Here is an 11,068-nt window from a genome sequence, read left to right on the forward strand (position 1 = left end):
CTCCTAAGGGCTGTGGTGGACCACCAGCTGGTGTTTTTAAAATCATAATAGGATAAAATTTTCTGGTCTGTTAGGAGGATGTTCCCTACAGTCACATGTCTTAAATCTGAATTTTTCACATACTATAACTGATGGAAAACTAAATCTGTGGATACCATTAGAAAACATTGTCTCTCAGTTTCTAAGTGAGTCAGAGTACCCTCATGTGGTAATGCGTAGAAATTGCAGAATATATGATTATTCACACTGTTTAGCAAGCTCAGTGTGTGGGTGTGAATGTGGGTGTAGACCGGGTGACACATTTACCGTCTGCATTAAAAGCCTGAGCTTACATGTACAGGCAAGCTCAGTTGTTGAGATCCCACTGAGGAGCATGGATACAGACAAGCAAGTCAATATTCTTCGAGAAGGATTTCTGGTGAAAAGGGTAAGACAGATTTCATTGAGTTGCTCTCTGGCACATAAGACATGATTAATAACTTTAACTCCAACTTTGGATCTCTTCACAGGGTCATGTTGTACAAAACTGGAAGGCACGCTGGTTTGTGCTGACCCCAGACAAGTTGTTGTATTACAAATATGAAGGAAGTAAAAGGGACTCATGCCAGCGAGGGAAAATCCTGCTGAAGGACTGTGTGATTACATGTCCTTTCCTGGAGTATGAAAATCGGCCGGTAGGTTACTGTAAACTGCGTTCTGCAAATAAAATGAGAGAGTTGCAAAAAATTCAAAAGATTACAAAATAGATAAAATAAAAATTGATTTTAAGGGAACATTTCATTTAAAGATTGAAAAAATATGTTCTCTGACATAATATGTGTGTGGATTGATCAAATAAAGTTCCAAACTTTAACGTAATAATAAAATTGCCATAAGAATTATTAAAAACATAGGAGTTAACTAGTAAATTTAAGTCTGCTTTAAGTGCAGATAGAGTTTAATGTTCATTCATATAATATTGTACTTTTTAAATCATAGTTCCCAGTACTGTTTCTTTAATTTTCTAGTCAGTCCTTTGTTCATTTCCTTATAGCTAGAAGCCACTTTGAAGGTGTGTTTCTCCAGGTGAGGCTTATACCCTACTCAGAGAGATAATTTATTGCCCCAGGTTTCTTTTTTGCCTGGACTTGATTTCCATCCTCTGCTGAGAACAGTTTGTTTTCGTTTCTTTTTTGGCACCAATTAAAGCAAACATCTGTCTCTTTTTGTTGTTGTAATAGTTGGTGATGAAGCTCCAGACAAAGCATGGGGTGGATCACTATTTGGAGGCTTGTTCCAGGGAGGCGAGAGATGAGTGGGCAGCTGATATCAATGCTGCAGTCAACAATCTGCAAACAACTAATGGCAAGTCCAAGACAGACAAGCCAGACCCGGCTGAATCCCAGTTGAACAACATTAGCTTGAGGTAAAAAACAAGTTTTCACTGTCTCCTGATTGAATTTATTTAGTATATTTTGTTCCAAATGTCTCAATCTTGTTTTGTCTTCTTTCAAAAAGCAAGGTGTTGGACTCAATGTATGACGTGCACAGTGGCATCAAGCTGAGCAACCTTGTGGAGCAGGGCAGCACTTATAGTAACTGCTTCTCAGGTGAGCATTTGAAACAAGGCACACCTTTGACCTTCTGCAATGTTTTTCAGCCTCATACTAATTGCAAAGCTCTTTTGATCTTATACTATGGATGTGCTATCATGTGTGATCCTCCCACAGGTTCAGCGGTGGTGGACTGGCTGGTGTTCATGCAGCTGGTTCTTACCCGTGTGGAGGCTGTGACGCTGGCCTCGGCCCTGTTGGAGGAGGGTTTCCTGCGAACTGTTGGTCAGAAGAGTGTGGAGGCACTTCGCACTGCCGGCCTCAGCGCGCAATTCATGGATGACTCCACTGCTCTGTACAGCTTTGTATGTAGCACTGGATAATGGCAAACTAGCAGGCTCTAAACACTGAGTGTGGCTTTTTAGTGTTAATTAATTAATCACATTGATCTGAGAGAGTAAATGAAAACTTGGCGTTTTCTTGGTTTAGAATATATTTTGTGATTTATTACAGTCTGACAGCTTAAAGAAGAGAGGCAGTGTGAAAGCAGAGACATCGTTGTCTGCAGTGGAGCTAAGTGGGAAGGTGATAAAAAGAGGATATCTGCTTAAACAGGTAAAACTACTGTATTGAAGATGTGTTAAGATGCTATAAATAATAATATTTATGAACTTTGAGTTGTCAGGTTGTGAAAACACCGCTGGGTGACTGGACCTTTTAATAATTCCTAAGAAAGAGGGCACAGAATAGGCTGAAGAAACTAAATATATCAACCATTCACTAATATTATTAACACTGTCGTAGCAGCTCAAAAATTAGCATTGCACCATGTGCATGTACTTTGACTTAAAGGTGGTCATTTGTTTGCACTGTGTTTGAATGAATTAGTCAAACTTTATTCATCTTTAAACGCAGGGACACAGAAGAAAGAACTGGAAAGTGAGACTGTTTGTTTTGCGATCAGAACCTGCTTTCCTTCACTATTATGATCCAACCAAGGTGAGTGCAAAGTCAATGCTAATGAGAAAAATACCTGTTAGAAAATTAAAATCAGCTAAACAATGAAAGACATAAAATTCTAATATGTTTGATAAGAGAAACCGAACTGCCCAAACTGTTGTGTTTTCATGTGTTGGAAACTATGTAACTACTCATAATTAGCAATAATTCTTCTACATGAGTGACTCAGTCTGATCTACTTCCTGTCTTATGTCATTTGGCAGGATGACATCAGCCCTGTTGGTGGTTTCTCACTGCGAGGGTGCCTTGTGTCATCTTTAGAGGATAACGGCGTTCCCTCAGGTGAGTTACCCTCTAATATCTAGTTTCATTTTGTCAAACAATTACAAAATAGGACCAACAACTATCAGAAATGCAGTTTAAATAAGACTGTTTAAGTTTTTGTCATTTTTTGAGATGAAGACTAAAAAGGTGAGTGTGCTAACATGCTCCTACTCCTCCTGTGTATCAATGCTAAGTTTCTGTGTAATCCAATTACAGACCTGTTCTCCTAATAAAATTTATCTTATCTTTTATATTATTTAAGATCAAAAAGCTCAGCGAAATAAAAAAGCATTTTAAGCTTTTGTCTGTTTTATTTGCCAGTCTCTCCATCCAAATCAGGTTTGATATTTCCATGCAGATGCACTTCACCAACCTTATTTTCTCTTCCCATGCAGGTGTTAAAGGCAACGTTCAAGGCAACTTGTTTAAAATTATAACTCAGACAGACACACATTACTTCATCCAGGCACCAACTCACCAGGAGAAAATGGACTGGTTAGATGCAATGAGATCACAGTGCTGATTCATGTTAAAAACATGTTTCAGCAGGTGAAGACGATTCAAGTTAAATATTCAGAGAATGTGTAGCAGTGTCAGAGCTACTGGTTCCATAACATTTCTGTACATTTGTGCCTATAATACAATTTTTGGTTTGATTGTTTTCTTTGTGAGTATACGAATGGATATGAATGTTTTGAAAGTTGTAGCAGTGTATCTTGTAAACAGTTTAAGTTAAACCTTTTTTTACGTGTTAATAAAATGCAAATGATTAAACATAAGCATATGAACATTGTGTCTCTTGCTGAATTTTATACAACATAGTAGTGAAAAGTACATTTACAAAAAATTTTACTGTACATTTCCTTTACTTTTTTTCTCAGTTCCATTTTCTGCCACATAAATAAAATCAGAATGCAATATTTTGCATTGTGTTTCTAATAAACCGCATTTTATTCACAATAAATGAAACCATATCAGATGTTGAAACTGAGGCATTCTACAATTTCATGACAAATATTAGCTTATTTTGTGTTAAATGGCAGCATTTGTGTCTCAAAAAAGTTTGGACAGGAGCGACAAAAGGCTGGAAAAGTAAGTGGTACTAAAAAGAAGCGGCAACTAATCAGCAAAAATCAAGTAAAGAAGAAACCGTATGTAAATATGATCCAGAAATCCCGTCGTCTTTTCCTTGCCAAAGCTCATTTAAAATGACTGAGGAAAAACTGGAAAACAACAACTGGTCTCCTCAGTTACCAGACATTTACGAAGTGTTGTTAACTGAAGAAGGGATACTACACGGATGTAAACATGGCCTTGTCCAAAGTTTTTTGAGACTTGTTCCTGCAATGAAATTGAAAATAAGCCAACATTTTTATTGAGTTGGTACATTTTGATTTGATTCGACTCGATTTGTTTTCTCCGTTCTATTGTGAATAAAATGGGTTTATGAGATTTGCTCATTTTTACATTTGTTTATTATTTATATTTTACACAGTGCCACTACTTTTTAAAAAAAAAACTGGGGTTGTATTTTGTCCTTTTACATTTGACTGGTTTTCAAGTGAAGATTGTTTCTTAAAAACATATAAATAAAAGTTAAAATTAAAAAAATTAGTGGTTTTGAACATTTTGACATTTAATCAGTTGCAAAAGTGAAAGCCATGATCGACTTTGAGGTTGATAGAGGTCTTTGAGAGACATTTTGCTGTCACAAACATCTCAGATTATTTAATTTGAATAACAGCCAAGGCCTTAAGAGGAAAACAAACTGCTTGAACAGTTTCAAGTTTGCCTCGGCTTTACTTTGTGACTAAAGTAAATAAGGCCTAACCCCCACACTTTGTGAATCACTGGATTAAACTACCTGTGTAATAGATCATTACGCTTACTCCACCTGGAATAGCTTCAAAAGACCTGATGTAACAATGAAAAACAACCTATTCATGCATCACATGATAACATATCAGTCAAAAACAAACATATTTTTGCCCGAACAAGAAGTTTGGACTTTGATGCCTTCAAGAAATTCTTTAGACATTATTAAACAGTGTTTAATGAAATAAAATAAACTACATATAAAAAGCACATACTGTTGGAGAGAGTTATATACATACAAGAAACTAAAAGCACGTGCAAGTGCATGGTGCTTACAGAGCCTGTTTAATCATTTTCTATCAGCACCATAAGACCTGTATGAATCACAGTTACTGCCGGTGTAGTGGAGGTTTATTGTATCAAAGGTGTGTATTTTATCAAAAAGGTGACTAATCAGTCCTTTTCATTGGAAACACTGTCCTTTATTCTTACAGTTTGTCCAGGTGCACAACTTAATAGTAACATACTGCTCGGAAACAGTTATAGAGGACATCATTATAACTGGTTTTAGCTATAGCTTCATGCGAAGGCCCACATGAGCGTGTAATTGGCGTTAAATTACATTCTATGTTGTGCCAAATTTTCTTAAAAAGTCATAAATCTAATCTGGCAATCCCTAAATAGTGAGCCTGTTTTTCAATGGTGCTTTTTCTTAAGTAAAGGGTATGACATCAAGGGGAAGTTTAATACAAGTACAGACTAGAAAAGCCTCAAGAGGTGCATGCATGAGACACTCCCAGGAATCATAGACAGACACTCCCACTCAGCAAGCTGACTCGAGCCTTTATTTGAATGACTCAAGCTGAGGTGGCGGTGTTTTAATGCTTGTTTTCACAGCAATCATGATGCAGTTTCTACAGGAATATGAAGCTGTATAGATGATGATGTGTTTTGGAAAAAATCCAGACATCAAAAACATAACAACAAATTTGATTTATTGCAATGAATTAAAGTCATTATGAGACATTCACATAAAAAGTGCTAGTTGTAAATGAAGCACACAAACTGTCGGGTGATTTCAAAGTCAAAGTTGGTAAAAACTGAAGGTTTGACAGACTCACATCCATCCACCATTGTGTTTGATCAAGACACAAGCACACTGTCACACTAGCATGCAGTAATGGAGGGTAACTTTTTTGTTTTACATTATTATTCCTGTTACAGTACTTCGTTGGCACAGAATGACAATCTTTGTTAGGTATTCAGTTTCAGAAACATTCACCTTGATGTGGGCGCTCGTAAACATAAGTGCTTTCAAAGGTTAACCCCAGAGAAATCAAAGACAAAATGCCTGAAATCTCTTTTTTTTAGATCACAAAAACTTCATTTTTGATGTAACACATCATGTTTGTACAAATGTACGTTCAGGAAAAATAGTAGAGCTCAGATCGCATTTTTTATAACTTAATTCACTTTAGTTAAAATCACATTCCTCATTTGACTTGAGAGATCGATGACTGGTACATTCAGTCAAGAGCTTCAAGTCTCCAAACAGGTGATCTTAGTGAAGGCACTTTGTCTTAACATGTGATTACGAGGCAGGTGTAACTTTGTCTGAAATTGGAAACACAACATTCCCCTCATGGGGAAATTTATGCACTCAGAAAGTAGTAGTCTATTCTAATCTTATTTATTGTATAGTATACTGTCCCAGGGCATCCTCATGTTAGGTGTCTGCGTATGAGGCGCTGGAGTTAGGCCACCTTGGTAAGCTGTAGATCGCCAAAAACTCTTAAGGCTGTGAGGGAGGCGAGCTGGGAGAGGCGGTGAGTGAAGCCGCACAGAGGCTGCCCATCCACCAAAATACGAAACTGCTGGTGTTCACAAACGATCTCCATCTAAGAAAATATAGATTCAGTCAAAGTTAGTTTTTACATGTAGGTTTATGTGAAAAAACAAACTGCTAGAGCCTGAATCACAAACTAATGCTGCATCAGAGAAGATAATAAGAAAAATACCATTCACAGAAAATGACATCTGCTAATATGACTCTAAGATGATTAATACATTTAAATCTATTTATTATAACTTAAACTCACTAGCGCTATCAGCCTTTATCTGCAAGGCAGAGAATTCTTTTTGTTAGTAGGGCCTATTTTGCCTTGTACATCTTGTATGCACAAGCATGCAGCCACATGATGGTTACTTCTTTTTGTACTGACAGCTGGTAGCAGTAATGTGCCAAGAAACAGTAAGCAAAGGCAGGACTGAGGAAGACCCCTGGATGTAACAACCACTGATGGATTAGGAAGCTGGATCAGTTGTAGACATTTTTTTCCAGCTGCCATTCATTATATTACAGGGGGGAATCCCATTAGACACTGTGTGGAAAACTGTTGTTACAATACCTTCAACTGCTAACGTGTTTGGTTTTTAAGCTTTTACAGATATATAGCTTTTTACAAATATATAACACCTCTCCATGACCAGATTAGAGGCCATCCACAATCCAATTATTCTAAAAATATCCATCCTATTCAGCCTATATCCAATATCGCAATGGAAAAATGCCCTGTGGCCCACGGAGTATTTTTTTATAAGTCACCAACATGAGCAAACCTGGAAGCTAGAAATTTTTTTTATTATTATTATTCAAGTGAACAGTTGCCATTTTTGGCTTTAGCGTCCAGTTCCCATTCATTTTTACAACCATGCATTATGACTCAAAGTCTTGCACAAACATCTTTTGTAAATGTTTTATGATGCAGAAAATTCAGAGCAGAAGCATAACTGGCATTTCTTTCTATCAGTCATATCCCCTCTTGCACTCTCTCATGCTGGGGAAACAGTGGCAAACAGTAACTTGTTACTGAGGCAGCAAAACAAACAGCTATAATACAGCTTTAAATGCTGACTATGCAAAATGAAGGTAAAAGTAACTGCCAGATCATACACACTACTACAAGATTCAGTGTTGTTATGGCAACAAGTTAAAAAAAAAAGAAAGATAAAACTGTGTAAACATATGAACCATGTTTCACTCTCACCTTTGGGTGCAGCAGTATGAAATACATGGATGCTGTTTTACAGACTAAACTTAGACAACATTTAACATTGTAGCGTTGAAGCTTATTGAACTCTTGAAATCTTAATCCAGAGATTATAAAGGTACCTAGTAAGTAAAGTTAATTTATATAGCAGTTTTTAAGACAAGAAGCTGCCACGGAGTACTTTATAAGGGTATCAAAAACAAGGTCAAATAAAGACACCTGAATCAAGTGAAACAATACAAAACAAAGAAACATTACTCTGCTTGTCTGAATGGATGTATTTTCAGCTTTTCTTTTCTTTTTCTTTTTTCTTTTTTTTTTTTATAAAAAAAGGTGCCACAAGGTAGCGGGGGCAGAGAAAGATAGGCTTTTCCACAGTTTTGGTGCTAAGGTTTGGAATGCACAATCTCCCTTAGTTTTCAGATGACGGGAAGACCTCATCTGTGGGTCTCCAGTTTGGAGAATATGGATGGAGTAGATTGATGTGAGTGGGGGGTCTCACTTTGTAAAGTCAGAATAGTAAGAATCAAGATTTTAAACTGATATCTAAACCTAATCGGAAGTCATTGTAGACACCTTAGGAATAGGGAAATATTAGAGAATCTATGAGTGTGAGCGGCAGCATCTTGGACAGATTGGAGGTGATTAATAGATGCTTTAGACACACAAGAAAATAGAGCATTACAATAATCCAAGTGGGAGGAGGTGAGCTCATGAACAAGATTTTCCAGTTCACATTTTTAGCCAACGGTCCTGAGTTTAGCAATTTTTCAAAAATGAACCCAAGATTTTGTGGATTAGCTTTGCAGTGGATAGAACCCAGACATTCTCTAATTTGGGGAAAACGCTCTCCAAAGCAAGAATTAGACACTCTGTCTCTTTCCTGTGCTAACTCGCTAAAGATTACTTGCCATCAAACTATTCATAGCATTAGGTCGGTCAGTTAAAATGGATAGCTTATCCAAGCTTTAAAAGAGAGGTACAGTTGAATGTCATCTTCATACAGATGATGAAAAAAATGGGGTTAAAAGAACTAATAAAAATTGAAAATAACAAGGGACTTAAACAGGATCCTTGTGGAACGCCATATGAAAATGCAGCCACATCAGACCAAAATTTCCAGCTGTGACCCAAAGTGATGTGAGCCACTCCAAGACAGGGCTGGAGTTCCCCACCATGTGGCTTAACTGATGAATTAGTATCAGTTGTTTCAATGGCAATTGAGCTAAAGTCCAGCAAAACAACGACTGAGCAATCACTTCATCTGTAGCCATCAAAAGACTTTCAGGAAAGCTGTTTCCATTGAGTTTAAATTTCTAAAATCAGATTGAAAGTTATCAATAATATTGTGCTTGTCCAGCACCTTCCTTAATTTTGTCCCAACAATCTTTTCTTTGACCTTTACCTTGAAGGATTCTCCAGGTGCAAAGGGAAAGAAGGAGAGGGTATTTTCAGAAGAGCCCCATTTTCCGTCCAAGCGCGCATTTCTTTGGACGGCCTTATCTCTAAAGTTGACTTTTAACTGTAGACCCACATCACCCTCGGTTTCCTCTTCCTGTGGCTTAGTGGAAAGAGTCACCTCAATGCTGCAGAAAGCCAAATCAGACATAAACAAAGACAATGTTTAAAGATAGGAGTGACAGATTTTCTGTCATCTTTTCTTCTAAAGGAAGTAGTTCAGTCATCAGCAGAACAGTGACATCCTCTGGTCTCTGTTACAAGTAGTTGTATTAGTCAACAAGGTAAGAAGGAGATAACTGAATAGCAAATTACATCTGGAGTGGGCAATTCATTTTCCCAAGGGGCCACATAAGAAACTGAGATTGTTGCAGAGACTGGCACCACTAGCTCATAAACAGAAAAAATAGTATTAGCTAGTCACAATTTCATGTGATCCATTGGGAAAAATAAGTCCCCACTCCTGAATTACATAGTGTATTGATCAGTGTTAGACCATTTCAGAACATAGTGACTATCTAGAAAACAGGCAAAAGGCATGCTAGTTAATCCCTGCAGGAGACTGTATGTTTTCTAAATTATAGATTTGAGTCAAATCAGTTTTTTCGTGTGGAAAAAACAACAAAACTTTGCGTCAGTGACAATTTAAATTTTGCCTTCAGCATTTTAAATCTATTTCCATACTCTCTCGGAACCAGCATAATAAAGTAAGTGTGTGTGTGGCATCAGTATTTTTTTTTATGATGATGATGATGAAGTATTTATTATCAGGACGCAGAGTATTAGCACTTTGTTTGGATAAATCCACAAGGGAAGCTTAGAAAATCTATAGCCTTAAATGGACAACAAAGATGTAACTTAACAGCATTTGGCCTCAAGCTCTTTAAAGATACTTCGACCAAAAATAACTTTTAAAAAAAATCTTATTTAAAAAAGTCTGTCACAGTTTATTTTGTGCTTAATCTTACTGTAAAATCTGTCCTATTTATTTAAATTCTTATTGCACTCAGGCTATTAAATTACTAAGGAAAAATAGCTAGCCGATGTTATCAACCAAAAGAAATTCCAGTGACTCTTTAGATTTCATGGGATTTGCTCCTCTCCCACGCACATTTCACAGACTAACCCTAATTAGGAAATGCATTGGCACTGCCAAGACATTCCCAAAACAGGAACTAGCTGACTGGCATAAGCACTTGCAGACATCAGCTGCTTTAAATGAGCATCTTTCCCTCTAAAATTTCATTGGTAATTCTGAAATGTGCGCAACAGTAGCTTAATAGTAATGTAATCACTCCCCCCCTACATTTAGACGCTTAAAATGAAAACAGGTGTGCACTAACCTCTTGGCTTTTTTGTCAACAATTCCCATCACAACCAGTTTCATTGAAGGCCGCAGCCCACCTTTTATCTCTCCGATATACTCCCCCTGTGAAACAATAGAGATGAGCCAGATGAGGCCTATAGCGATACAAAAGACAGCTATTTTTTTCTCCTGAGTCTCCTTGAGTTTATTATTCTGAGGATACATGTGTATAAAAGCTGTCTCCTAATCCCTGCTCCGTGCTGATGTCTTAATCTGCGGTCAGTTGCAGTCTGTTGCACCGGCCGGAACAATAGCTTTATTGATCCCGGATTTAAACAGTCAGTGACTCAGCTGCACAAACTATATTTGTATATCTACCGCGTGCCCTAATTCAAATAATACTGTTGCATGCAGATATGTCACAATGCACGAGCTGCTTAAAAGAACGGGGGAAAAAACCGAAAGCAAAACGAAAGCTACGTACATTTTCTTTATTGTCCTTTTCTTCCATTCCACTCAGGGCGTGATGCAGTGTGGAGGTTTGGAGCGGCGATACACACTGAGGACGGACTGACTCTGCCTCCAGCTGGCAAACCCCGCCTGCACTACGTTGTCATAGAGAC

The 11,068-nt window shown here is 37.5% G+C and overlaps 2 protein-coding genes across 2 annotated transcripts; one reads left to right on the forward strand and one right to left on the reverse strand.

Moving 5' to 3' along the window:
* The first annotated feature begins 347 nt into the window (after window positions 1–347).
* On the forward strand, window positions 348–3,604 carry plek2 (pleckstrin 2). Its single transcript, XM_026152252.1, has 9 exons — window positions 348–427; window positions 510–674; window positions 1,221–1,405; window positions 1,498–1,589; window positions 1,710–1,897; window positions 2,046–2,147; window positions 2,448–2,531; window positions 2,756–2,834; window positions 3,212–3,604. The coding sequence occupies exons 1-9, from the start codon at window positions 374–376 to the stop codon at window positions 3,337–3,339; spliced, it is 1,077 nt and encodes a 358-aa protein (XP_026008037.1). The 5' UTR covers window positions 348–373; the 3' UTR covers window positions 3,340–3,604.
* A 2,005-nt stretch (window positions 3,605–5,609) lies between these two features.
* Window positions 5,610–11,055, reverse strand: LOC113012780 (galectin-related protein B). The gene is made up of 4 exons (XM_026153106.1): window positions 10,930–11,055; window positions 10,483–10,568; window positions 9,087–9,267; window positions 5,610–6,529 (listed from the first exon to the last, which is right to left on the reverse strand). Exons 1-4 carry the CDS (start codon window positions 10,954–10,956, stop codon window positions 6,386–6,388), a joined length of 438 nt encoding a protein of 145 aa, XP_026008891.1. The 5' UTR covers window positions 10,957–11,055; the 3' UTR covers window positions 5,610–6,385.
* Window positions 11,056–11,068: the final 13 nt, after the last annotated feature.

This window comes from Astatotilapia calliptera, chromosome 19, assembly GCF_900246225.1.
Source record: "Astatotilapia calliptera chromosome 19, fAstCal1.2, whole genome shotgun sequence".
Taxonomy (NCBI): Eukaryota; Metazoa; Chordata; class Actinopteri; order Cichliformes; family Cichlidae; genus Astatotilapia; species Astatotilapia calliptera.

Bases quoted from the DNA above. Each gene is read 5' to 3' on its own strand.
- plek2 (XM_026152252.1), top strand. From the start codon at position 374: ATGGATACAGACAAGCAAGTCAATATTCTTCGAGAAGGATTTCTGGTG. The intron at 1,590-1,709 runs GTGAGCATTTGA...ATCCTCCCACAG, and splicing joins TTATAGTAACTGCTTCTCAG to GTTCAGCGGTGGTGGACTGG. The intron at 2,532-2,755 runs GTGAGTGCAAAG...GTCATTTGGCAG, and splicing joins ACTATTATGATCCAACCAAG to GATGACATCAGCCCTGTTGG.
- LOC113012780 (XM_026153106.1), bottom strand. From the start codon at position 10,956: ATGGAAGAAAAGGACAATAAAGAAAAT. The intron at 10,569-10,929 runs GTACGTAGCTTT...ATTGTTTCACAG, and splicing joins AAAAGGACAATAAAGAAAAT to GGGGAGTATATCGGAGAGAT. The intron at 6,530-9,086 runs GTAAAGGTCAAA...ATATTTTCTTAG, and splicing joins CACCTGGAGAATCCTTCAAG to ATGGAGATCGTTTGTGAACA.